The sequence below is a fragment of the Botryllus schlosseri genome, chromosome 5 (assembly GCF_051294905.1).
Source record: "Botryllus schlosseri isolate E-star chromosome 5, Bs_hap1, whole genome shotgun sequence".
NCBI lineage: Eukaryota > Metazoa > Chordata > Ascidiacea > Stolidobranchia > Styelidae > Botryllus > Botryllus schlosseri.
Window position 1 is genome coordinate 26842867 of NC_137240.1, and position 27542 is coordinate 26870408.

Genomic DNA, 27542 nt, shown 5'->3' on the forward strand with positions numbered 1-27542 from the left:
TACGTTAAATGAGTTGTCTTCAACTCTTTATGTATCCCGGCGCATGCGGACAGCGCAGCTTCGAAATACCGTTGCACACCCCTAGACTAAACCACCTTGAAGGTCTGCGGCTGCGTTACGCGATACTATAGCAAGTAGTAATATACAGCTCTTTCAAAAATGCGAATGAAGTTGAATCATTTCCGGAAACTATACGTATTCAAAAAATACAACAATCGCTTTGGACTGGTCTCGACCCACATTTTTTTCCTTCGCGACCCATGTTTGGCACATGGGTCGCGACCCCTACTTTATGAGCCTCCTTACAACCATCATTTCACATTAAGCCATCTTAACTGCCACCACTACACGATAACCAGAGCGATGTAGAGACATACGCGAGCAATTGAAGCTTAAGGCATTCGCCAATATGCATATATTTATTCAGAACCAACGTTACTACAAATCAGCATTTAATTATTAGTGCGGTTTCCAGTACAAGCATCAATTAAATTCCAGCTACGTGCGAATAAAAAGGTTGCAACAAGCTCTGAAATCAGTCCCACACCAAAGACACGGTTATTGCTAAGAAAATAGTCATGCGCGGTACCGCCATATTTGTAATGACATAATGGCTGTACCATCACTGTGAAGACACCCGCAATGAGTCGAGGCAGGAAATGATATTAAAACTATAATCTGAGAGTAAAATGATACTTTGCAATCACTGTCATGAAAGGCTGAAAAAATACCATCAATGAAATCAGTAAGGCTAAAAATATGAAATAATCTCATAAAACGCAACATATTTGCAACGCTGAACTACATTTACAGCATTCTGTAACATACGAACAGAATCACCACGTGAAATAGAAAACATGCATATCTTAGTGAACACTTTACAACTGCGAATCGCGACATGTTGATACACACGAAGACTACAAAAGCGAGGCATTGTAGAAACGAGAAAAACGATCTACGGCGGTGAACGGAGACTTGCCAAGATTCTGGCATATGCTGTCAACTGACTGAGTACTGTAGGTTTTATCAATATCATTTAGGATGTCTGCAGGAAAACGTGGACGTTTGAACTAAAATGCATATTACAGAATCTCAGATATCTTTAGTGAAGCAACGGCGAACAACATGATGGATGCAAATATGTATGAACAAGGTATTCAGAATCGGATGGATTGCAATTTGTGTAGCATATCACTTGTAGTACCAGTACTGTATATGAATCATATAATAGGATGACGATCATTTCTTGCTGAGCTTTTTCAATCGCTTTTCCTCTTCTAACCTTTGCTGTTCTTCCTCGTCCTGGTCGGCCTGTTCCTTGGCAAACCGCAAGAACACCTGGAAAGAATACCACTTCATATTCCACCGTTTTTCAAGATGATAGGTGTCTTTATTGTCGATTACGGGATTCTACCAGAATACAACCGATGGACGGCTATGATGTGAAGCTTGACGTGTGTTTTACTGACAGGATTACAAATGGCAAATCGTTTAAGAGTCATATTCTCACTGTGTTACCGCAAAGAGTCACACCATATGTAGTGGGCATAAGAGTTGACAGCCAGAATATTTTCAGTTTTTCCAAATTAGATTACAATTAGATTTATAGCTACATCATTTTACCCAATAAGATTAGAATTAGGAAGAAAGACAACAGAAATCAATGTGGGCGTTTGACTGACAGGGTTCTCCAAGTCATTTTGAACCCATCATTTCAAAACACCGCAAGTTTGCGATAAACTGAAGAGATATGAAGAAGTCGAGACCCGAAACCAGATTGTAGAAGTATGATCAGTCGATCACTCGCAAGCTTCTCATTTGTTCAAGATGATATGACCCGGCGATCGGCAGCCGTGGAAATCGAGAATGGCCGCGAAGGCTGGTTTTATTAGCTCTGCGAGGCAATGTGGGCGCCGTAAATATTTAGATATGCCAGTCCAAGGCTCACGCACGACGTGGTATCGTAATGACGAGGTGTTGTGAGCATTGGCGTGTCTTTGCAATCACATAACGAGAGATTTCAATGGTTTCGGGTATTTCCCTTACTAGATTGCGTTGTGTTATTTGCGTTGTTATTTTGAGTGACTTAAATGTTGACAGTCTTCATCAAACCATGTCATAGTCGGAACTATGATATTAGCGAAAGCATGTTGATTCATAAATCACACTCTTTCTCTGTATACCTCGAATATCATTTCACATGGATCGAGACACTGTAGTTATCGCTATTTTGCACTCGCCTGTTCCAGTGTAGATTGGCTGAAGCTGTACTCCTCGATCCCGAACAAAGCTTTCGCTTCTTCCAATTTTGTGAAGGTCTTCGACAGCGAAGTGACGTCTTCTCGATGGATTTTGTACGTCCAACGATTGCCGAATTTTTCCGGCTGTTCGGCGTGGGGAAACATCTGCGAAATGGAGATATAGTAAAGAAACAGGTATACAGTCCCACAATTAAAGTCAATGCGCGGTTGAGTCTAGTATTCGAGTATCGCTCATTGTGGCATCATACCAGTAAAAGTGACTTGAAGCCTTCAAAATAAATAATTTCCACAAAGTCAATCATTTAAACTATTCTGACAGTAATATTTCATTGATATATGAGACAATACATCAGGTCAGTCACTACTGTCGGTTCACAGTTCTTGACATCAAATTTGATAATTGATTCTTGTTTCTATTTTACTCTTACTGAACAGGCCCATATCGATTCAGCATGGACATAATCGCCTCCTAACTACTAAACTCTAACCATTGCCACCAACCCTAGCTATCGCGTATTTCAGTAAAACAACATCGCACGAAATCAGGACATATTTGGAAAATCTTTACGTGAAAAGGCACTCACGTCACAGACGAAAAGATGGAGAGGCGACTCCCCGGCGTCCACCGTCTCCCCGTTTTCCTCGTCACTCTCGAGTGATTCCGGCGCCTGCAACTTCACTTCCAAGACGTAGCCTTGTCCGAACTTGTCTTTCAAACGCTGCGTGGACCCCAGGCACCTACGGACATGGGATTTTGAGCCTTTACTGATAAAAAACTGTCAACTTGCGCATTCACGTAAAACCAGATATATTCAGTCAACAATGCATCTAGCTTTAGACGCATTTCCAAAATTTCTCAGCATTTATTTGAACAGCTCTACTACCATGCCATGTTTGGGCATGAAATAAACTAGAAAGGCTGCATCTGGAGAACTGTAAATCATAAGAAATAGATTCATATTGCCAACTCTGGGTGCAACACAACTGAAACTGGGCGTCATGATATAGTAAAAGATTGAAAAATCCAACACACAGACCCACAATAGAATCCATATACTCGGATATTTACGATACTGCAATTTCGCTGCGTGATGCAGTCATTTACAAATAGATAGATATCATGGGGCAGATCTGGAGGTGTCAGTTGGCCACTTGGCATTGACTTTGAAAATAGGAGATCACATAGTGGATCCATTCATCCCGTTGGCATGGAGCTTGAATTACGCTGACATATGACATAGCCCGTATATTGTGTACTGACCTCAGCTGTCCTAAAACCATAATCCCCACTCTGTTGCAAAGGGCGTCCGCCTCTTCCATGTAATGCGTGGTCAAGATGGCGCCACGGTCAGTGCCTTCAAACGCTGTACTGATTGTATTCCTGCAAAGCGATATCAGATGTCAGTGCAAGATATTTTGTACCGAGTTTGAATTGGAACATGTGAAATGGCATGTATTTGTCGGGTAGGTAGGAGGGTTTATCCAAGATTTACAGACACTGGACGCTTTAGAGAAAAACGCTATTAAGACATGTGTTATTTCGGATTTTACATCGTACCACAAAAAACGCTTCGTTTTTGGGTCCATCCCGGTGGAAGGCTCGTCCATGAGAACCACCTTTGGATTGCCCAGCATCGATATCGCAAAACAAAGCTTCCGTTTTGTTCCGCCCGAGAGTTGTTTCGCCTTCTTGTCTTTGTGTTCGATGATGTCCAGAGCCTCCATGAAACTGAGACAACAACACATTAATGCAGCAAACAAATAGAATTGTCACAACAGGCTCGCGCAAACACACGATTGGGAACGTAACGTTCGTTTACATTGTGAATTTCGTTTTGCTTGTAGACAAACAACAAACTGTGTGCGTTTCATAGCCATAATCACAACGACAATACCTTTCTCATTACCTTCAATTGCACACTACTAAAACAGGATCAGAGCTCCGATTGAATTGTATCGATATAAACACAAATATTTTTGGTGATAACTCGTCAGGAGTAATCGTCAGCCACTGGTGGGGAAGTGATAATTTTGTATAGGAAGGAAGGAAAGGACATTATGTATTATTGCCTTTGATGTTTTATCGTCATATACACCGGCTCATGACGTACGTACGCACAATCTGTGCATATGCATACCATATGAGTCCATTATGTGCATATGCCGCTGGACAAGCAAGGTACAGATATAGCCTTGTACGGCTTTCTAAGACTTGCACCACCCCTCCATGCTACCGCGGTAATGCATGAGCGCCAAGCGGGAAGTCGTGGACACCGGTGTAACTAATCGGGTCTTTGGTCTGACCCGGCCGGGGATCGAACCCGCGACCTACCGATCAAGAAGCAGGACGCTCCACCGTACACAAAATGATATGAAAACACATCGCTCAGCAGAAAACGTAAATGTAATTACTTGAAAACGACTTCGTTCACTTTCTCCTTGGGCACACCACGTACGGCGCTGTAAATTTCCAGATGTTCCTGCAGCGTAATCGTGTCCCAGAGGGGGTTGGACTGAGAAATGAGGAGTATCATTTACATATCATCGCATCAAAGTACCATTTTAAAAGATCGGACATCAGACGTGGCGAGTAACTGAAGTATTATTCCCGGAGTAGCCTACTCAATAGGTTTTGCCAACGCTCATTACTATTACACTCAAGTGGTAATGTTTTCAGGCTACTGATTTTTTATACACAAGCTTTATAGATTAGACAACAATTTCTGGACAAGGTTATAAAAACTAAGATTTTAGATGTGCGGCTCCCGCATGAAGCAGGTCGGCCCACTCCCGGTATAGCAAATCAATATAGAATTAATAATCTAATCATATTGAAATTAACCGCATATTTTAGGTCCATACTCGCGGGGTTAATCGCCAGCAACTGGTAAAGATTTCCAAATAACTTTACATATAGAACTTCTGATATACAAAGTGATTTCAAAATCTCGATTAGTTACTGATCATTACCCCCTGACAATAATCAGCCGAATATAATCAAGTTTATTTCAATGTGGATGCTGTTACTTGCAACACCGACTATGACATCTCTGCCAGCCACACTTCGCAATTCATAATGCAAAAAGTACTTGTGGGCAATATCCCATCGCTTTAAACGCCTCTGAGAGACTGGAGGTAATTTGTTCCCCGCCGACATGGACCTGCATTGAAAAAAAGAAACGTGGTATTACTTCAAAGCACAAATAGCCTAGCCTGACTGGCAGGCCGCTACTTCACATTCTAGCTGGCAAATATCAGTAGCATATCTTTTAACTTCAAATTGAACCGGGCTTTTCATAGATTGTCATTCTTATGATGTTTTGTTACGATGGAAATTATACACAAACGAATCCAATCCCAAAGTGATTGGCATAGGAACGATGTCAATTCTTCAACCAAAAGCCACTAATCGCGGTCAACAGCTACAAAATCTTATTCCGAGTCTTATGGAGGTACAAAACTTCAATATACAATTGAATGATATATTCATAGTGAAATGAGCCCGAACATTTTCGGCTGACACAGAAATATTAATTGGGTTCATTTCAATATGAACATATCATTCAATTGTATACGTACTCACACTCTTGTTTTCGAATTTCTAATGTCTAACTCATGGGTGTGTACTGTGTATGGACAAGGTTACATCAAAGTTTACCAATCAAACATTCTGATTGCCAAGTCAAACAAATTCGTCGATTTCATTAGTGATAAAAGATTGGTTTTACCGAGACACCTAGAGGCCTAGTTTGTTCGAGAGGAACAAGATAATACTTTCATCTAAATGCGCAATGATATTTGAATATATTTCACTGTTACATGAGAACTGAACTCTGGTTTTGATCTCATTTTGATTTAATTGATCGAATTCAATTCCAAATATTTTGATAATGAGTAATTCTAATCTACTTCGCAAAAAAACTAGCAATAATTCCAATTCTTATTTAATTTGGAAAATCTGAAAATCGCTCTGGTTGCAACAGTATAAACTGAGAAGTGGAAATCACTCACTCTGCCTCTCGTGGCGCCGATGTCCGCAATCAGCACATTCAACGCCGTGGTTTTCCCCGCTCCGTTGGGCCCCAGAAGGCCCACCACTTCTCCGGGGTACACGGTCATGGACAGGTTTCGCACGGCCACCTGTCAGACAAATTAGCGCAAGATCTTCGCATGCATTTCTTTGTACAAAGCAAAGTACTCTTACTTTTGTGGTCTGTTCCGTATGTTGGTCTTCGTTTTTCTTACACATGCCGCTTTTTCCAGATCTTTTGGTGAATTCTTTTCGTACACCGTCCATCACCACTACGGGTTGCTGGAATTAAAACGGTATCTGCTGAAAATTTCAGCGTTAGCACGCCCTTTGCAAAAGACTCACTTCGTCCGAAGGTGGGTTTTGCGCCATCTCTTTGATTTTTTGCCTTTCCGCAGAGACATCCTCATCTTCGCCTTCATCAACATCGTTATTGCCATCTAACGCCAAGTAGTCCGACGAGTCGACTTGACTGCTGAAAACCGGCAGACGCTCATTTCAGTGACAAAGACTCCTGTTCGGGTCGGGCTAGTTGTGTTTGAGCGACAACAAATTAAACTTTAGGTGTAGTTAGTTAGTTTCATTCGAGTGACTTGCGATAATATTACTCGTCGTATATTTACCCCGCAAACCTGTGCATTTGTACGTAGGAAGAACTATCACATAACGGCATATATATTACGTTGTGTTCGTGATATGAATTTGCAGTTTCAATGAATAGCACTCGCCAGTCTGAGTTTATCAACGCTGAAATAAACGTCATTGAAGTTATAAGTCTATGGTGTACATGCTTCAAAAGGTTCACATTTCAGTTTGGAATGAGGTTCTGACACCAACAAATGTTTGGAACCATTGCAAACCTGACGAGACTAAGCCGACAATATACGGGTTTATTTCAATATGGATAGATTAATTCAATTGTATAATGGAGTACTGTCTCTAATTATTTATCACTCAATATGATTAAAACTTCACTTATAATTCTGCTTTATTGTAATAAAAGATCAACAAAAATGCGGCCGACTCATAAATTATCTGCGCCATTTATTTTTTGTTAATATTACTAATTTCGATAATTACATCACCGGCCACTCAAAACGGGCCCCCCTGCCTTAGCGACACCTACCTTCTCCAAAATCTGATATCGCCGCCATGCTTCGCCACGTCAGCCACAAGCAGCAGAAACGACCACAGGATAACGTGAACGTAAGCCATCAGTATCGACAAAGGAAGCTGCGACAATTCCCAGTCGAAGTACGCCGACGCGGGAATGTCAGTAGTCTGATCCCTGTAAAGGTAAATGATGTAGATCTGAAAAAGAAAAAAACATGTTTATTCCCCCGCCCGATGTAGCGGTTATTAGAGGTAATTAATATCGGCAGTAAGCAGCGTAAGTACAGAAAACCTGCTTGAGTACTTCACAGAAGTAGATTGCTTCGGAAGTGACAGTCTGTGACATATTCGACATATTTCAATGCTCACTGGGAGTGGCGGAAATACATACGATCAAAAAGCGGATTCAATAAAAACACTCACGCGGAAGCAATAATAAACTCCGGAAAATCCAACGTAGTAAGGACTGATGATGAGGAAGATAATGTTTGCGATTCTAGCTGCGTCCGCATTGCCAGTCATGTCCAATGTAGAAACGCATATGTACGGAAGTATACACAACTAAAAAGCAATGAGAAGGTAACAGCAGACCATCACAAATGTCGTTTTCATAGCTATAACGGCAACCGCGTCAAATGATGTCATCACTAGGTTTGAGCACTATGATTTTTTTTAATACTGAAATTATAAGCTCTTTGTCACCAGGAGCGATATTATTAATCAGAATTATAGTTCCGAAAGAAATGGCAAAGCTCTTTGGTACCAGTTGAGCTATCCCGGGCCAGGCGGCTTGCACCGAGTCGAATCTATCGAAAAGATGGCTGGCTGTGTACGATGTCAGCAAGCAGGCGACACCCCATCCTAGCAGCAGCAGTATCTGAAAAAGAACGTAAAACAAATAGGTTGACATTGTGTTATGCTCAACGTACCGCAATATCCTAACTGAAGCAAGACTTCGTGGTTAATGTTTCTTATATCAAGAAGCGCAAGATGAAAATTTGTGATGTAGACAAATATTGTCAGAATGCAGCAACACGGTTTGTCACCAGCAGTGTACGCACAAATTCAGTGTTGCCGGCCAGCAACTGCTGCTGTTGAACGTTCTTTCTCCATTCTTGGCAAGCTACTTAATAAGGACAGACACTTTCTACCCGAGAATGTAGGAAAGTATCTTTCGTTGTACTGCAACAAATGATATTGATTTCTACCATAATATGTGATGTAACTACTGGAATTCTTCAAAGGGCCAGATTTCGGTAATAATAAAGTTTTTTCATATAAAGTTTGTCAGTTTTCAAGTCAAAAACGTTTTTCAGGCCAAACTACTTCGCAAGGAAAGACAGTTCCAACCAGAAATGAAGATACTTAGCACAATTTCAACATTATGTGTGAAAACACCTAACTTGCATACGTGAGGTCAAAATTAAGTTTATTTAGGTCAAAATAAATCGCCCTGGTTATGATACAAGAAACAGAGCTTTGTTATTTTAACACAAGATGAGTGATTATGGTGAAACAACACGATCCCTACAGTAACAATCGACAATAAACTCGCATAAGGTCGTGTCAGCTTCATTCACTTCCGTACGATTTACAATTGAGTAGTTTGTTCATGTTGAAATGAACCCAAATATTTTCGGCTCGTCAGGGGTAATTGCCAGCAACTAGTAGAGAATTGAGAAGAACATCGTATATCAACAATCGTATCACAAAATATGGCGTCACCCGGCATGAAAATTTGAATAATCAGGGCAGAGAGAGCGCTTACGCTCAATGCACTATTTTAGATGGTGCACAAACTCCTTCTGCAGGCTTGGTTTGCATATTTTGATTAAAATCGACTCCAAGGCACCCAATCGAAAGTGTGAGCGGCATCTCCGACAACAGGTGATGCGTGCGTTCCCTAGGGCCGTTCAAAAATAACTAGCCTACTTTTCTTCAAATTTTACTGGCTACTCGATAATATTGTTAGATTACCTAAAAAAATGGCTGCACAACAATTTTGGCTCGAACAATTTTATCAAGTAGCCAGCAAAATTTAAAAAAATAGTAATTGTTGAACCGCCCCAGTGTTCAAGCTCGGTGAAAGGGTCACCCTGGACTCATCCCCTAAAGCTTGATCCCGAACAGGCAAAGGCCATAAATTCTGCCATTGGCAAACATTTGTTGGATAATTCTGTTTGCGCGAAAAATAATGAGGACAACCGATTTCGTGTTGTTAGGTGAGGCGTTTCACACTTTCATTTGGGTGCCTTGGAGTCGTGCCACCCTGTGCAATCATAAAAGAGCCGCAATGAAAGGCTCCAATAGCTGAATGTGTCTTGGCCAAATGGCGCCTTGGCCTACCTTGCAATATACTGTTGGAAAAAAACTCACCAATGCGCCGGCCGCCCCTGCGTTGTTCAAACCGGTGACTTGAAAAGCGAAAATGCAGATGATGTAGACCACCGACATCACAAAGAAAATCACGTAGTCGCCGAGAAGATATGCAAACCAGTACGTTGAGAAAGGCACGCCCGATACTCGCAACTGTGTCTTGACTTTGGTCTGGAAGAAATTGATTTATAGGGAAATCATACGCTCCTAGCCACTAAGATTGAGTTTCTTAATGAATCATAGTTTTGATACTAGTTCCCACTGTGGGAGGCTGTAAACCTAGATTGGTAGGGCGATTTTTTTATGACATCTCAAAAAAATTGAAAATTAGGGAAACATTGTAGCGTTAGGTCAAAAAAATGTTAAAATTGTTTACAAAGTTAACACTTTTTTGCAAAATGCATTTCGTTTGTATCATAGATTTACACTGTCGGTGAACTTATCATTTGACATTTAACGGCGTGTAGCTTATTTATAGGCCTACCATTGTAGACGGCCCATTGTCTGCTAATTGTGAATCATAAACATTCAAATGAAACAAATAGCTTGACATGGTGTTATGCTCAACGTACCGCAATATCCTAACTCAGGGGTCGGCAAACTACAGCCCGCGGGCCGCATGCGGCCCGTAGCGCCGTTCAGTGCGGCCCGCGAGAGCCTGAAGAAACTTTTTAAAAACATTGATAAAACGCGTACTAAAATCGAATTATTGCAGGGACTTGATTACCTTTTTCTTAGTATATTTCACCATGATAATTCTAAGACAGTGGTTCTCAAACTGGCGGGCGTGCCCCCCTTGAGGGCGCGAAGCTGAGCTCAACTGAAAATATTTTTCGCGCTCCGCTGGATTTACATACAGTTCATGGTTATTACTCTGTATTTAGTCTGAATTACATATTTAAAAATCTGTCAACCACAGTCGTAACATTCCATGCCATCAAACTACCCGTTCGGTGTGCTAGCATCCCAGTTGCGTTTTGTGATATGATGATAAGGGGTCGCGAAATCTTTTAATATCTAAGGAGGGGGGGGCGTGTCTTAAAATGTTTGAGACCATCTGATCGAAGGTAAATACTTAATATCACAGCGGGATACCTGCAACGAGATTAACAGAAATTGGATCACGAGTGAGATTTCAGATTGGCCACTCCATTTTTAATTATTTCAGTGATGTGCTTACAAAAACGATTCAGGCGCGTCTTAGGTAGATTCGTTGTCTGTAGGCGTAAAATTGGTGTATTTATATTTTATCTGCACATAGTAGAAGTGTGTTTGAAGCTAACATGGCTATGATGCTGTCAGCATTGTGTGTCCTGGAACTCAACCAAAAGTGGAATTAGTAAATCTATGAACAGATCGCTGCTCACAGATTTAAAATTCAACCCTGTTCTAATAATCGGGCCAACCGTCTTTCATCTCTATAGTTTTGAAAAATTGGTTATTGAGGTTCGCCAGCCTATGCAATCTCGCCACTACCTGTATATGTTTCTGACGCCTGTACGATATCATCAATGCAATATTTGGCTTGTTTTAAATAAGCATATATATTATCCCCATGTCCTCACTATATAATCAAATATCAATATTGCGTTTTGGTTTATAATCCCAATTTTACATAGTGCGGCCCGCGAATGGATTCAGATGTTGAATGCGGCCCGCGAGCTCAAAAGTTTGCCCACCCCTGTCCTAATTGAAGCAAGACTGTGTGGGCATTGCATGCATCTTATATCAAGAAGCGCATGATGAAAAATTGTGATGTAGACAACATTGTCAGAATGAAGCAACACGGTTTGTCACCAGCAGTGTACGCACAACTTCAGTGTTTCAGACAACAACTGCTGCTGTTGAACGTTCTTTCTCCATTCTTGGCAAGCTACTTAATAAGGACAGACACTTTCTACCCGAGAATGTAGGAAAGTTTCTTTCGTTATACTACAAATTTTTTTAAATAATTTCCACCATAATGCGTAATGTAACTACTGGAATTCTTCATAGGGCCAGATTTCGTTGAAATAAAGTTCTTTTCAGGTCAAACTACTTCGTAAGGACAGACAGTTCCAGCCGGAAATGAAGTCAACACAATGACTTGGACTCGAGTCATATTACCATGACTCGGTCTTGAACCTCTGCTCGATGACTTGGACTCGGTGGTGAATTAAAAAATTACTTGACTTGACTCGAGTCAAAACTATTAAAGTGAGATTGACTTGTGACTCGGAGCCTAGTGACCTGGTTACAGCCCTGCATTCTACATCTGTTATACTGTTATAACATCATAACAAGTGATACCCGAACACAATCGGCTTCTCACCTCTCGCTCTTTGACTGGATTAGCGGCCGCCAAAGCCGTCGGCAATACGATGGCCAGGGATATCAGCAACGCGGCGCCAAACGAATTTCCGTCAAATTGATTGCCGAAATTGCTCGCTGAAAGCAAAGCGAAATGTACCTTGATGTGACTGTCAACTTGAGTGAAAACACACAGTGACTCGGTATGGCTTGTGACTCGAAGGCGGTCACTTGTTGTCAACACTGAGCCCCGGGTACTCACCAAGTTGCGGCCAAGACTTGCTGTACACAACGATATTGGACGAATTTACGTCTGCCGTTTTCAAGAGTGAATTCGATACGATATTGATGGCGGAAGGTAAAGACATGACGTAGGACGTGTTGTACAGAGTCACATAGGTCGACTGCAAAGATATTACAAGATAAGCAGAATTTCCATGAGCTACGTAATATCACACAGTAAGAAATATCGCCGCAGTTGGTAGCATGGAGTCAGAGTACCATAATCTGTAACTGAATGGGAATATGGATGTATTTCTTATAGCTTACAAGGTGTCCCAAATGCAGCCTTTCCAGTTTATATCATGCACAATGTCGTAGCGTAGAGATGGCTGTTTGAATAAATGCTCCCGAATTTTAGATATGTTACTTAAGCTAGATCCCACGTCTTTCGAATGTGATCGAAACAGGTAGACGTTATCTGTATAGACTAAAAAATCCATTTCTGGGCTGGGCTTTACCGATGACCCATTTGGTAAACCAATACTATTTGATAGAGGATATGACAACCTAAATTCGGATGTCACAATTAAAATCGTACCTTCAATGAAGAGAATACAGACATGTTAAATCCGAGAGCGTGCGGCCAATTGCTCAGTAACGTAACATCGTCCAGAGCGCTCAAGGCATTCGGAATACCAGACGGAATGTTGGACGCAAAATTGCTGAGATTCGTCAAGCCTGTGAGATAAAATCACTGACGCTGAATTTTGGTCGGTGGTTTTCAACCTGGGGGTCGTTAGCCGTTCTCCAGGCGTCGCGGCGCTGCTGACCCATGTCTGTATTTTGCTAATAAGAAGCATATTAACAGAGATTCACATAAAAACCGATTTGGCAGAGTATCTATGAATAAGAAAATCAATTTGACAGAGTAAAATGTATCAATGTAACAAATTATTTGAAGTTTCGAATAGGAGACCTATATCATTCTAAAATATTTGGATGATCGACAGTAATGATTTCACGGACCAGCGTTTAAGAACCACTGACCTATACAATGGTCTTTGGACATTTTGATATTATTCTCACAAGTGAAACGCAACAATCGCCGTCCAAGTACGGACTTGCAACAAAATAACTATGTTACACTGATTTTTTACGTCATTGGCTGTTCCACAAAAGCGTCACAATTACCTGCCGAGCCGTCGTAGAGTACGGACATGGTGCTGCCAGACTTGTCCACGTAACTGCCGAGGTTGTTCTGGTAGGTGACGTCGTACATTTTAGGGTCGTCGCCGTCCGAAGTCGTGCCAGCTTGCGTGTATAAGTACGTTCCCACAACTGGAAAAATAGCACTGACATAACAGATGTGTACAGCATTGTTGCTCAAAAATAACTTTGTTTTGCTGAAAATGTACAATATACAGAAATTCTATCATTACCCTCTGTAAAACTATTTTTTAATCCCAAAAATTTTCTACTACTCAAATAGAGTACGGGTTGAAATTGAGACAAATTTTATGTGCAGCATTTTTTTTAGAAAACCTAACATGATGAAATTGTTAATAATAAATTGATTGATTGAGTATTGACAGATCATTTTTCAATTACTGAAATTACACGCTCCTTGCCAATAAGAAAATTATAGTTTCAATACTATTTCCAACATATCTGTGAAGTCGCGATCAACCTACTGCATTTTCACGAAGTGCAATAAAATAGGCAGGATCAAAAATTCTTCAAGTTATCTTTAATATGATGTAGAACAGGTATTATATTCTTTGTGGTTGCATAAAAGGTACTTATTTAAACTTCCCTCATCTTCCACAATGATATGGATCATAACAAGAGATACTCAAGTACCTAACTCGACGCCTAATACTCGAATCAGAATGGAATCACTCAGTCACTCGATTGTGCTCGGCCCTACTTATCTTTACTTACTCTCCAACGCAATCGGAAAGAGTATGCCGAATATCACAAAGCCCGGATTCCGTATGTGCAAGAGCAGAGTTCTCCTGATTAGTTGCATCAGGGTGCGCGCTTGGGTCGACTCGCTACCGGCCTGAACGGGACACAATATTGATTGAAGCAGCGAAGTTTGCGAAAAATAATGTGACTGCCGATAAACGCGTCAATTTTTTGGAAACAGGTTTTGATTTTCGAATAAAACCAGACAGGTTCATATCTCGTGAACACTAAAAAACTAGTCCAGTACGGAAAATTTCGGCGTGAAATATGGTGAATCCAACCAAACTTGAGTTTGAACAATCCCACATTTTTGCAATTCTAAAACATTGATCGTGCATTCCTGATGTAACCAGTATCTCCAAACCACGATGGATTAACGTAACGTGGACTTGTATCTGACATTAAACCGACAATATCACGTGCTAAATATCGTCGCATATTGTGGTAATTCTATATCAATTAGTCAATGACGAGTCTTGACGCAACTAAGCGACTGTATTTGTTCGTATATATTTATGAGAAATCTCTGTTAGTGGAGGCTACTCAACCGAAGGTTTATGGATATGAATTCAAGTCATGAGACGGTGGCCTATAATACATGATTAAGCTATACTAATAGAGCAACACCCGCAATATGCAAGTTCATTAGTAAAACGTTGGCGTTTCACACTATGCGCTAAAGTTTTCATTGATAAAATCTCTTTCAAGCTAGATAACGATTTGACTTGTGTCCATACCTGGCTCTTTGTAGGATCAAATTTTGGAGCGGTGTTATTCAAATTGACGATAGCGGCGTTTCCGTCATCGATACAGACGTCGGGATTCTCCTGTCCCAAAGACGCCTCTGTGCCTGATGCAACATAAGCAACTGAAACAACAACACTCCTGCCTTTCAACCACAGATGCTCAAGGAGTAATATCAATGATGCAGCATAAATTGTGGATTCCGATACTTGCTTCTAGTTGCATACATTTGTCGTGATCACATGTTGTATTCATTTTGATTATTGAAAATTCACTGATGGGATCAATTTGTTAAACCAGCTCTCAAGTTAAGAAGGTTAAGACACACTTATTCGGAGTCAAAGTTTCAACAGGCTGCTAACTGTTGTCATCATACTGTTCAAGGAATATTAGTATCGGCCATTAGAAGTAAAATAAATCGTCCATTTCTGTGACGTCACAACAGGGCAGTAGGGATCTGGTGAACTATAACCTGCTACTGCTTGACTGGGAATCTTGATCTATTTTTTTATATATAGCTTACAGGTGTCAAGATGCAGCCTTTTAGTTCATCTCATGTCCAAGTATACCGATGGCTTCAGCGGTGTTCAAATAAATAGCCTGAACTTTTGGAAATGAATCGATATCAGTCGGGCACTGTTGCTGACCAATATGACCAGGTGAATTTTTGTCATCATTCGATATTTACCATTCTTATGAGCATGTCCGTCTTCCTCATCTTCGTCTTCCCCAATCTTGAGAAACACCTCCTCCAGCGTTGTCATGGATACGCCATAGCTTTGCACGCCGAGAGTGTCCTGGGAGCAGTCCAGCGCCGCGAACAATTCTTGGAAAGGTAAAAGTGGGATACTGATACTACGCCTAGTGTGAAACTATATGCTACTGTATCCAAAAAAAGTATGGTAATCTTCCAAATAGCCACTACAGACATAGGTCAGGACTTGGAATGCCAGATATGAGATTCTGTTTAAAATATTAGAAAGTTTTTCACAGTTGTTGGGTTGTAATGACTCGAGTCTGACTAGAGGCACGATTTACTGATGACTTGACTTGACTCGAGTCATTTTCTCAAAATGCAGAAATGACTCGATTTGACTCGAGTCAATTTGTGTATTGACTCAACTTGGACTCGAGTCATTGCGCATGATTCGAAACAAGCCATAAGACTCGAGACTCCGACGGCCATAACCGACATTTCATTGCGATTTCGAAAAATAGTGAAGGAACCACACTATTGGGATTTCGTCTATTGGCACTGGTATTCGAAAATGCGACCAGAACACAAGGTCAACACAATGACTTGGACTCGGACTCGAGTCATAATTCCATGACTTGGACTCGACCCTTTGCTCGATGACTTGGACTCGGACTTGATTCGGTAGTGAATTGAAAATGACTCGACTAGTCTCGAGTCAAACCCATAAAAGTGAGATTGACTTGTGACTCGGATCGTTGTGACTTGGTTACAACCCTGGGTTGACCAAATGGACGTCTCAAATTTTTGTTTAGGTTGTTGCTTGGGCCATTGACAAATGCAGATCTTTTTTTCTCAAATATATTTCTTTTACTCTCCCGAAATATCTGTGTAGTTGGGCATCACTTCCAAACACACAATTCCTCACCCGGAAACTTTGAGACTTGGCTCATGGGCAGCGTGTAAGCATGCTCCATGCCGATCGATCTCTGCAGCTCAGCGTCTTTTATGTGGCTCGAAACGCAGGTGCTGATTGCGGTCTGGTCGCTGGGCGATTTCGAAACAATGCTGATATGGAAGGAGAGAGATGAGACAAGTCGTTATAACTGCTATTGAGTGGGAATTCGAATGATTCGCGTCAAGTAGCGAGAGACAATTTTTTCGATTGCTGAAAATATATCCCGCCTGCCACTAAAAGTCAAGCAATCAACCATACTGCTGCGATGTCATAATAAGAGATACTCGAATACTCTACCCCAAGTTCATTACTCGTTTCAGAATCGAGACACGCAAGGTACTTTTTCTGTGACTTACCCCAGGTGATAGCCAACTCCGAATCGATTTTTCAGGAACAGCGACGACCCGACACATCGCAATTTCCCTTTCGTAAGAATAGCTTTTCGATCTGCAACAAAATCGAATAACATGAAAACGCCTAAAAAGTGGGCTCCGTGACCTTGGTCGGCAGAGAAAAATTATATAATAACTAGGGCGATTTTTTTTGAGCCGTCAAAATAAGTCGAAATTTTGTCAAAATTGTACGTTAGGTCAAGAGTCGGGATTTTTTTGCAACCCGCATTTTGTTTGTATCGTAGATGTTTACACTGTCGGTGAACTTATCATTTGACTTTTTACAGCTGGTAGCCTGCTTTAGAGGCCTACCGTTGTAGACGGCCCATTGTCTGCTCACTGTAAATCATAAACGGTCAGTTCAAACAAATAGGTTGACATGGTGTTATGATCAACGTACCGCAATATCCTAACTGAAGCAAGACTGTGTGGACATTGCTCTTATATATATCAAGAAGCGCATTATGAAAAATTGTGATGCAGGCAACATTGTCAGAATAAATCAACACAGTGTGTCACCAGCAGTGTACGCACAACTTCAGTGTTGTCAGCCAACAACTGCTGCCGTTGAAAGTTCTTTCTCCATTCTTGGCAAGCTACTCAATAAGGACAGATACTTCCTACACTCGCTAATGAGGGAGAGTATCTTTCGTTGTACTACAACAAATTTTAATTATTTTTACAATAATGCGTGATGTAACTACTGGAATTCTTCATAGGTTCAGATTTCGTTAAAATAAAGTTTTTAGTCACTGTTTTTTTGTCAGTTTTCAAGTCAAAAAAAGTTCCAGACGGTTCCAACCAGAAACGAAGATGAGTAGTACAATTATAACATCATGCGCGAAAACATCTAATTGGCATTCATGAGGTCAAAATTTTGACAAAAGTAAGTTTTTTAAAATAAAAAAAGGCAAAATTCGGATTTTTTTGTCAAAATCTTTCGTTTTTTTAGGTAAAAAAATCGCCCTAACAATAACATATACAATAAGGGCGATTATTTTTGACCTGTCAAATAAAGTCAAAATCGTTTACACAAATTTTTTTACAAATAGAGGTTGCACTGTATGCAAACTTCTGATTTTACACCTTGTAGTGTACTTTATACAGTTGGAAATATTCCGTTGTCTACTTATGAAGCATAAACTATCATGTGAAATAATTAGGCTGTGATGCTACGATGTTCACATGCATCTAAAATTTTTGTCATCATTTTGACCTACAAAGAATTCTTATAGGTCAAAATTACGACAAAAAATTTCAATTTCAAAAATGTAAATTTTTAGACCAAAAAATCGCACTACATATAATATAATCTAACCGGCTAATATATCCGCCTCATCCATGAAATGAGTGGTGAGCAGAGTGACCCGGTCGCGTTGGTGGGAACGCAGCAAATCCCAGAGTTTTCGACGAGAGAACGGGTCCATGCCGGCTGTTGGCTCGTCCAAAATGAGAATCTAAATCAGACGGTTCATTCAGATGAGTGGTTCTTAGCCGCTATTAACCTGCAGAAGTCTTGCGCTAATTTCTCAGCCTTCGGGGAACACAAATTTTTGATTAGTCACAAGAACAAAAATCTACCTGTTACACATCTAATACATTACTATGGTATATTGATGCACAAAATAAACTGTGCATTACCGACAAATGTGAAAGGAACAAAACCAATAAAGTATGAATCTCTTGCGCCCTGTAGTGGCCATCCCCATCGTGGGCGATTTTAAGAAACAAGGTGGCTTAATACTTAAGGGTGTCGAAAATGTTTGATGACTTCTTCATACCTGCTAAAAATGTCCATTCCCACTACACGAGATCCTCGTAAAAGGGAAATATCTACTTACCCCCACCCAATAGCAACCTAACTAAGAGATCTATCGACTACTCGGGACCTATCATCTGGAATGCATTACCACCACATATCCGTGAATTGCCTTATTATAGATTCAAAAAGACCTACTTGATCACCTCCTGTCGTCATATTACTAACACTGTTGCCCTACCTCGCCCAGACATTGCTTCATTGATCATTTGCTACCATCGTTTGATTTTTCTTCTATTTTCCTTTTCTAACTAAACATTTTTTACAGCCAGACTGTTCAGAGTCAAGTGTACCTGTTTGATCAGACTAGATGACCTTCACGGTCTTGTCGATCATTCCCATCTCACACCGAATACTGTGCATGCATATTTTCTGTACCACCATCACTGCCGTTTGTTATGTACTTTGGTCGGATGAAAATAAAGACTCTCTCTCTCTCTGCAGTTAATTAACACTGATATACACTGCATATGATGCGAAAGTCGACTAAAAAAAAGGGGAAAACATGTGGTTTTCGGCGCACCGTCTCAGAAAATTACCTTTTTTTTATTCAATTCACAAGTTCTAGTGAATAAATTTTCCGTTTATACGACCTATTTTCGGATCCGTACATATGGGGGAACGAAAACTTGAGTCGAGCTTGACAGGGGGCGATGAGTCGAAAAAGGGTGGGAACAGAGTCAGATGTTTCTAGCTCACTTTCGTAGAAATTTGTCTTAAAAATGAAAAGAAAAAAGCTACAAATTATACATTTTCTGACTGTTATCAAATGTGAGCGTCAGCAACACCTCAGCAACAGTCGATTTTGTCAGCAACATTTGTGCAAAAGACTGACGAGTAGTTCCCAGATGACCACACACACCACGATAGTTTAATCGTTATTTTAAAAGCTACTGCATCACATCATGACAATGTCGCAACACACAAACCTTTGGATCGCCCATAATAGCGATGCCGACAGACAACTTCCTTTTCTGTCCGCCGGACAACTTCTTAGCGAATGTATCTCTCTGGTCTTCGAGGTCGATGACTTTCAGCACTCTCTCCACCTTGAAAAATAAACACCGATTTACCTTATCATGACTACAAAACGGGGAGCGCAAATCATCAAAATAAATGCTGCCGACCTGTGAACATTCAATAATCAAAATATACTGAAATCGCAATTGTATGAAATGACTGCCATCGCAAAACGAAGTGCCGTTAAGCGGTTAGCATTGGCTGCTGTTTCCGAAAAATTTTGCTTCCCTTTTCAAGACTGAAATACACGACCTTAACGGGATGAGAAACCAGTAAGTAATATACCGTTGGACTCAGAATTTCAACGCCTAACCAACTAGGCCGTGAAGCTAGACCAGAGCAAGGCGACCAGGAGTGTATATCATCAAGAAGACAATATAATCTTGTTGTAAAAAGAGACAAGTTTCGGTTAGTTCCTTAGAGAGAGAGAGAGAGTCTTTATTTTCATCCAACCAAAATACATAACACACGGCAGTGATGGTGGTACAGAAAATATGCTTGCACAGTATTCGGTATTAGATAGGAATGATCGATAAGACCGTGAAGGTCATCTAGTCTGATCACACCAGCATCAAACAGGTACACTTGACTCTAAGCAGTCTGGCTGTAAAAAAGGTTACAGTAGTTAAAAAAATAAAATAGAAGACATTATGGAGTCCATAATGCATACCTAGGGCGAATAAGTAGGTGCCATTCACGAGAGAGATCTCTTGCTTCAAACAAGTTACAAGCGACCGCTTTTTGCTCAACTGATTTCTCAGACTGCATGTTTATGGTGAAATGCTATACACTCTTTTGAGTGCATCGAGCGAATTAGTTGAGCAAAAGCTGTCAATCATGGCTTGTTTGAAAGATGAGATCTCTCTTGCCGTGAATAGCACCAGCTTATTCGCACTAGGTTTAGGTTGTGGACTCTATAAAGAAGTGACAAGAACTGGTCTCATTTTACAACAAGGTTATCTCGTCTTCTTGATGATACACTCTCGGTTGCCTTGCTCTCATCTGGCTTTGTGGCGTAGTTAGTTAGGCGTCGAAATTCTGAATCCAGTGGTATATTACTTATTGGTTCCGCATGCCAATAAGGTCGTGTTTTTCAGTTTTGAAAAGTGAAGAAAAATTTTCGGAACCGGTGCCACCAGTTAAAATCACTAACCTGAGTTTGATATTTTGTTTTCTTATGAAAAAATGTGAGGTTGCTGTTTGTTAGCCTCCATTCCACCGCTAAATCTCGCTAAATTATATCGCAGGACTCTATATGATAGGCAAACCGCAATCGGTCGGGCTCTAGTCTTACGTCACACCCCATATCTTTTGAATACCGGCCTAATTTCGACACCTATTCCACCACGTACCTCTTCGTCTTTCTGTTGGCCTTCGTAGCCCTTGAGTCCGGCAAAAACCTCCAAATGCTCGATCACGGAGAGATATTCGATGAGTATGTCGTGCTGCGGGCAGACGCCGGTCATTTTTCGAATCTCCGCCATGTCGTTGGTGTCATTCACGTCGTAACCGTACACGGTGGCGGACCCGGAAGTTGCCGGTACGAAGCCTGCCAATGACGCAGACAACAAATAGTAGAAGTGAAACTATTAGAGTTGGAAAATTTTGAATTTATTATTATTAGTTTTTTTTATTCAAATTGCAATGTTTACCCCACGAAATTGTTGGGAAAAAGAGTGAAAACTATAATTTTCTTTGTAATATAGGTCTTAGTTGAAGAAATGGTCTTTCCGTACTTGATTCGTATTGACGTACTCAAAATATTACAACTTATAAAACTAGTGCAAGTTTTTGCAGATTTTGGAACTTTTTTTACAGCTTCCTAAATACTCAGAAGTTTTGTAGTATGGTGTTTTAAGCTGTTTGGAGGATTCTTATCTTGCAACTTTTCTCCATTTTTTTTCATGCAACTTTTTGTAAATTTTTCATGAAACTTTTCGCAACTTTTTTCGATTTTTTTTCTGAATTTTCATGCAACCAACTTTTTACTGGAAATATCGGGCACTATATGTAAATAGATCGCTTGATTATTTCACTGTCGTTTAAATTAGAGGTCCTTTCTGATTTGACGTGCATTCAGGCTAGACCGCCGTAAATTATATTTTCACTGGGTCAATTTTTTCAGGCTATTGATTTTGTTGAAGTCGCCAACACTCAGTTTTGATACAGTGCCTTGGATACGGATCGATTCTAGTATCTCATACCCTAATCATTTCAAGGACCTTGTCCATTAATGCAACTTTTGTGAAAAATAAATGCAACTCTCCGCGGATTTGACTGCAACAAAAACTTGACCCAGTAATTACGAGTGTGCAATCGCTACATTACCCTCACCAAAAAAAGTCGACACACTCACCAGTCAGAATATTAAACAGTGTGGTTTTCCCGGCGCCATTATGACCCAAAAGAGCAGTAATTTGTCCCTTATAGATATCGAGAGTGAAGCCCTTCACTGCGACCGTCTCCGTGGAATCACCGAACAGCGACTTTTTTCGGAACACTTTGCGAATCCTCTGGAACCTGAAAGAGCGGATAACAATGCAAGCTAGCAACAAGCAATTGAAAAACCCAGTTAAACTCGGGTTAATTTGGGCACAGGTTCACAATTCCAATCGTCAGGTTATGACTAGGGCAAGTTTTTGTTGCAGTTAAATCCGCGGAAAGTTGCATATATTCATTAATTTTTGACAAAAATTGCAAAAGTTGCACTAAAAGACCACATTTTGCTCGGTTGACTAAAAAAAAGGTCAATTTACCGGCTCAGCTCCCGAAATGCCCGTACTTCGGTGCTGATTTACGGTGTTTCAGTCGAATTTGGCCGTGTATTTCACCAAAACCGAAAATACTTCATGAAAAATCGAAAAAGTTGCAAAATGTTACAAAGAGTTGCATGAAAAAAATGGACAAAAGTTGCAAAAAGTTGCACTATAAGATTCCTTCAAACAGCTTAAAACAGCATTCTACATATCTTCCGAGTATTTAGGAAGCTGCCGGAAGCTGTAAAAAAAGTTGCAAAAGTTGCAAAAACTTGCCCTAGTTATGACACAATAGACATTACTTTTTTCGTTTTAACACAAGATGAGTGATGAGATGAAATACTGACGGCCCGTCCATTAGCAATTGACAAACTCATACTTCAGTAAAATTGCCATACAATTGCGTGCATCATGTACAACAAACACGCTTCCTTGACAGTTCTGTAGTTAATTGCGTTAATGGGGATATCAAAAAGTAGCATTTGAATCCTATATGCGTGTTACACAGTAATAAAGTGTACGGTATTTGGTGAATGGTTTGGTAATGAAGCACTGTACATCGTACAATGCAACTAACCTTAAGGTATAGCTAATGTGAGGCTGTGCCGATCTGTGCCAATTACTGCAGTATGGTGCATCTGTAATCAATTTATTACACAAGAGAGCCGTAATTGAAATGAGCTGTATGCCTTTATAGACGACCATGAAGGGACCAAGTGAGCGGACCCAAACTGTCTGTAGAATATATTCATATTGAAATTAACTTGAATATTTTTGGCTGACACTCATTAGAGGTAGTTGTCAGCAACTAGTATAGAATCAAAAAGAACTTCGTATATCAAAATTCGTATCACAAAATATGACCTCACTGGCGAACAGATGGCTTAGGTTCAATGTACTATTATTATATTATATCAGTTTCAGTGGACATCGAGAGGCACTCACGTTATCGCTTCATCTCCGAGCTGATCTTCCGCAACTGGCTCGAAATCGTGAGCTGAGTAATCGCGCGTGGAATGCACGGATCTTTGTCTAGCGATACCTCGACGGCTTCTGCACCAGTACGACGGGCGTAGGCAGAAAAACGGAGACTGTCGAGTCCCGTATTCACCTGACAGAACACCGATGTCAAATAGTTACGGTGAAGAATGTGTAAATTATTTTTGACGACGACTTGTAATTGGCAGTATTTAGTGAAAGATGATTTTTTCCACTAAGAATTGATATGTCAACAAAAATGATAGATTTGATACTATTTTCTCACCGTGGAAGCCTAAAACCTCATCGGTCGTACCACACCATACAGAACATGTATTACAAAGTTACGCACAGGAAATGAGATATCTGTGAAATCGTGATCAACACACAGCGTTGTCATAAAGATGGTGGAAAGAATACTCATTTATTTATCATGTGATGTGGATTGTAGAACTGCAATATAAAACTACATATTCGAACTAGAAGGAAATTTTTATGACTTGCTACCTTCACAAATTTCAAACAAATTAAAAATTTATGAATCAGATTGCACATTGCTTACCATAGCCGTAGCGTATCAAGAGATCAATATGGACAGCTACTTAAAGTTGAGAAGAGCATAAACAGAAAACCAGGCTTCTATAATCACACAGTGCAACAAATTTTAAAAAGTTGTTTACTTGTGATAAGAAAACAGTGGATTCTATTCCATTTTGGATGCTGAATCAAAATGTCAATTAAAATTGCCGATTAGCTCTAGTGCGAAAGATACTTTTTCATTTTTATATGCGCTTCCACATATGTCTAGTCTCGGCGCACTCTATTGAATACAAAAGCTACCATCTTCAAACACTGCATTCATACCATATGCTTACATTGCAACAGAGCATATGCTCGGAAGCTACTTACTCGGAACCACAGCATCAAGGTATAATGTGAGCAGGAAATACAGCACGATATCGATCAGCATCATGATAAGGCCGATGTACATAGGATTCGGGCCAACGTTCATGTTGTAAAAGTGTGCGCCTTCGCCAGCTACTTCAAAGTAGAACACCTAGAACGAAATTCGATGAAAATACTGAAATTTGTGAGCAGAAAGCCATGACAATAGTAATTGCAAATGCAAATCATCATAATAGCAACTTGTAGGTTTCAAGTCAAGACATAATGAAGTTCGAAATCTGTGTGTTGTCCGGATTTGTATTAACTACTGGGTTTTCAGTAGTTGTAGAACTAGAACCAATGACCTTTAAAAATCCTAAACTAGCGATAATACAACTATCTTGATTCATTTCCGTAGCATCAATTTTATTTCATCAGTAATCCACATGAACATCAATACATCTAAAGATATTTTCAGCAAATTATTGAAACATGCTTACGCTGACACTTCATATGATTATTTTAGTCAAAATATATTCAATAATCTAAAGATATTTTCAGCAATTTTTATACACAACTGTTAAGTGCGGTTTGATATCAAAGTTTATTGATTAGTCTCAATTTATAGTTACAATTCTTAATGAAGATGAGGTGACGGGCCTTGCAACTACTAAAACGTAAATGTGAAGCCTGCGGCTTTGCTAGGTCATTTAGACTATTACCAGTCTGTTTGTCGAGAAGCCTATCAACATTGTGACGGACTGTCAGCAATGGCAGGTTACAACTCATCCACTGCAAATAATATAAAATTGTGTCTATAGAAATACTTCTTACACCTCGTCATGGTGGTAAAAACCAGCGCACATCTCAGAAGGGTTGGAGGATTTACAACGTATGAAATATGGGTTGACCCCAACTAGCCGTACTTGAACTGTTATTAATCCAAAACTTACTGTAACCCAAACTAACAAAAATCCATGCTAACCCTACCCAAGCTAATGCTGACCCTAATTTTCACTCAATATCGATATATCCATGGGCCCGCGTTGTCCGGCGACCAACCAAATGCTCTTACCTTTCCCATGACGAACGCAAACGCAGTAGGCGATAGCAGAGACACGGCCCACACGGCAGATTCCGGGAAATCGTCGGTCAGCTCGATGGCCAGAAAGATGAGAGACAGGATGATGGTGAGGAAGCCTCCGACGGCTCCCGCGGTTTTTGCTTTGTTGAAGAACGGCGTTAACATGTACGCCATCATTTGCTGAAAACCAACAAGCCCTCGTTGAACGCATTTTGCAAATCCGATATCATGGGGCTCTAATCACGAATAGGGTTGGGCAAAATCGAGTACCTGAGTGATTTGTTTCTGAATCGAGAATTAGGCTTTTAGTCCTGTATTCGAGTATCACTCGTTATGACATCATAACAGTATGTAAAATAGGGAAGTTCAAATATGTACCTTTTATGCTTCCACAAAATACAATACCAGTTCAACATACAATAAAGATAATTTGGTGTTATTTGGACCATGCCTATTTCATATCACTATGTGACAATGCTATCGGTTGATTACGACTTCACAAATATGTCATTTCCATTAACGTGCATAGCTTTGTACTACATGTCGACTACGTGCTTTGTATGCTGTGATACGACCGATCGAGGTTTCATTTCCACAGTGAAAAATATTGTCAGAACTATACAATGTTCGTTAATAAATCAAGTATTAGTGGCAAGAAGCGTATAATTTGAGTACATGAAAGTAATCTCTCACTACACAACTCAAATCTTTAGAATTAATATTCAATTCAGATTCGATTACTTGAATCATTGTGTCCAGCCTTAAACACGACCTACGATTTTGTAAGAATCACTCATGACAGGCATTGGGCTATAAATAGCAAAACGTCATCAGCAATGAGGGGCTTTTACTTTTTCCGATTAATTGAGCGGGTAGCCTTTGGCAATGAAATGTTCGAAGAGTCTAGGAACGCTAAGCTACCTTTCATTTAGTTCAGGCCATTACCACAACTTGGCCATTTTCAGGAGGAAAAAATGGTTACAAAATGCAGACCATATACATTTATTATCCATTACACCATTATCTAATGTAAACTAGTAACATCAGGTATCTTTACATTTGAAAATGTACTCTCCATCTCACACCACTTTCTCAAAAAGGTTGTTTGAAGCCATTATAAACCACTTTAGGGTACATTTCAACTTGGAATTGACAATACAATTGACAGCAACAGTGGCTGTATTTAGCAAGATTTTCGTGGCTTATAGACGGCGTTGGGCACAATAAACTTGAATCCAACTCGAGTGTTGATTGGATTTATACAATTGTATCGCCAGACAACTTTTGCGAGAAGGTCTACAGATATTATGCCCCTAGTGACTGGGAACTATTTTATCAACGAGAATTATGGTATAATGTTTCAGTTAGGAACAATATTTTCGCCAAAAGAACAGTGAAATATGAACTTGCAGTGGTATTATCACAACATCAAAGTGACCACCAGTATTATAACTATACCCCTACAGTTTTCAGTGGCTAAAAGTCACATTCCTTAATGTATAACAGCAGCAGGCGTGAGTTTGATTGACATCACATTAACATATATTGAAGTGCTAGGTCCTTATGCTATGAAAGATCATAAAACAGCCAGTACCCAATATGTCAGGTAGGCTACTTGAATTTGCTCAGTCTCAACAATTATAGGCCTATTCAAAGAATTTGAGATGTGTCAGCAATGAAACCTAAGTTGAATATCCGATATAAGTTACCAATAAATACATATTCCTATATAGACCCGTTTCACATAAACATAAGCACTTACAATACTCAGTCCGTAAATGAAGATGAGCAAAAAGATGAGGAAGAAGTTACTGTTGCCCCACAAGGTGCCGAAATATCCGATTATCGTAATCACCAGACTCATCACTAGAAGGGAGACAGAGTACACAATGCTCCAAGAAAACCTGAAAATGGACTGTAATTTATCCACATAGATTAGATTCAGAATTATAG

The 27542-nt window shown here is 40.1% G+C and overlaps 1 protein-coding gene across 3 annotated transcripts in view; it reads right to left on the reverse strand.

Moving 5' to 3' along the window:
• Window positions 1-385: 385 nt before the first annotated feature.
• Window positions 386-27542, reverse strand: part of LOC145439554 (cholesterol transporter ABCA5-like) — a 37406-nt gene continuing 10249 nt past the window's right edge. Inside the window, exons 8-38 of one of the 3 annotated variants that reach the window (XM_080317047.1) lie at window positions 27352-27493; window positions 25581-25769; window positions 24530-24677; window positions 23588-23753; window positions 22243-22406; window positions 21239-21435; window positions 19796-19915; window positions 18366-18504; window positions 17012-17102; window positions 16626-16765; window positions 15692-15829; window positions 14997-15109; window positions 14233-14353; window positions 13483-13629; window positions 12890-13029; window positions 12332-12473; window positions 12092-12207; window positions 9781-9951; window positions 8168-8281; window positions 7828-7965; window positions 7418-7602; window positions 6637-6766; window positions 6466-6573; window positions 6273-6401; window positions 5351-5422; window positions 4674-4774; window positions 3820-3990; window positions 3523-3642; window positions 2846-2999; window positions 2241-2405; window positions 386-1338 (exon numbers count right to left, since the gene is read on the reverse strand). In XM_080317047.1, the coding sequence (XP_080173173.1) occupies window positions 1240-1338; window positions 2241-2405; window positions 2846-2999; window positions 3523-3642; window positions 3820-3990; window positions 4674-4774; window positions 5351-5422; window positions 6273-6401; window positions 6466-6573; window positions 6637-6766; window positions 7418-7602; window positions 7828-7965; window positions 8168-8281; window positions 9781-9951; window positions 12092-12207; window positions 12332-12473; window positions 12890-13029; window positions 13483-13629; window positions 14233-14353; window positions 14997-15109; window positions 15692-15829; window positions 16626-16765; window positions 17012-17102; window positions 18366-18504; window positions 19796-19915; window positions 21239-21435; window positions 22243-22406; window positions 23588-23753; window positions 24530-24677; window positions 25581-25769; window positions 27352-27493 (4270 nt within the window). In that variant the 3' untranslated portion in view covers window positions 386-1239. Of the gene's footprint in view, window positions 1339-2240; window positions 2406-2845; window positions 3000-3522; window positions 3643-3819; window positions 3991-4673; window positions 4775-5350; window positions 5423-6272; window positions 6402-6465; window positions 6574-6636; window positions 6767-7417; window positions 7603-7827; window positions 7966-8167; window positions 8282-9780; window positions 9952-12091; window positions 12208-12331; window positions 12474-12889; window positions 13030-13482; window positions 13630-14232; window positions 14354-14996; window positions 15128-15691; window positions 15830-16625; window positions 16766-17011; window positions 17103-18365; window positions 18505-19795; window positions 19916-21238; window positions 21436-22242; window positions 22407-23587; window positions 23754-24529; window positions 24678-25580; window positions 25770-27351; window positions 27494-27542 lie in introns of all 3 variants that reach the window. The other 2 variants (XM_080317046.1, XM_080317045.1) reach the window with 2 other exon arrangements.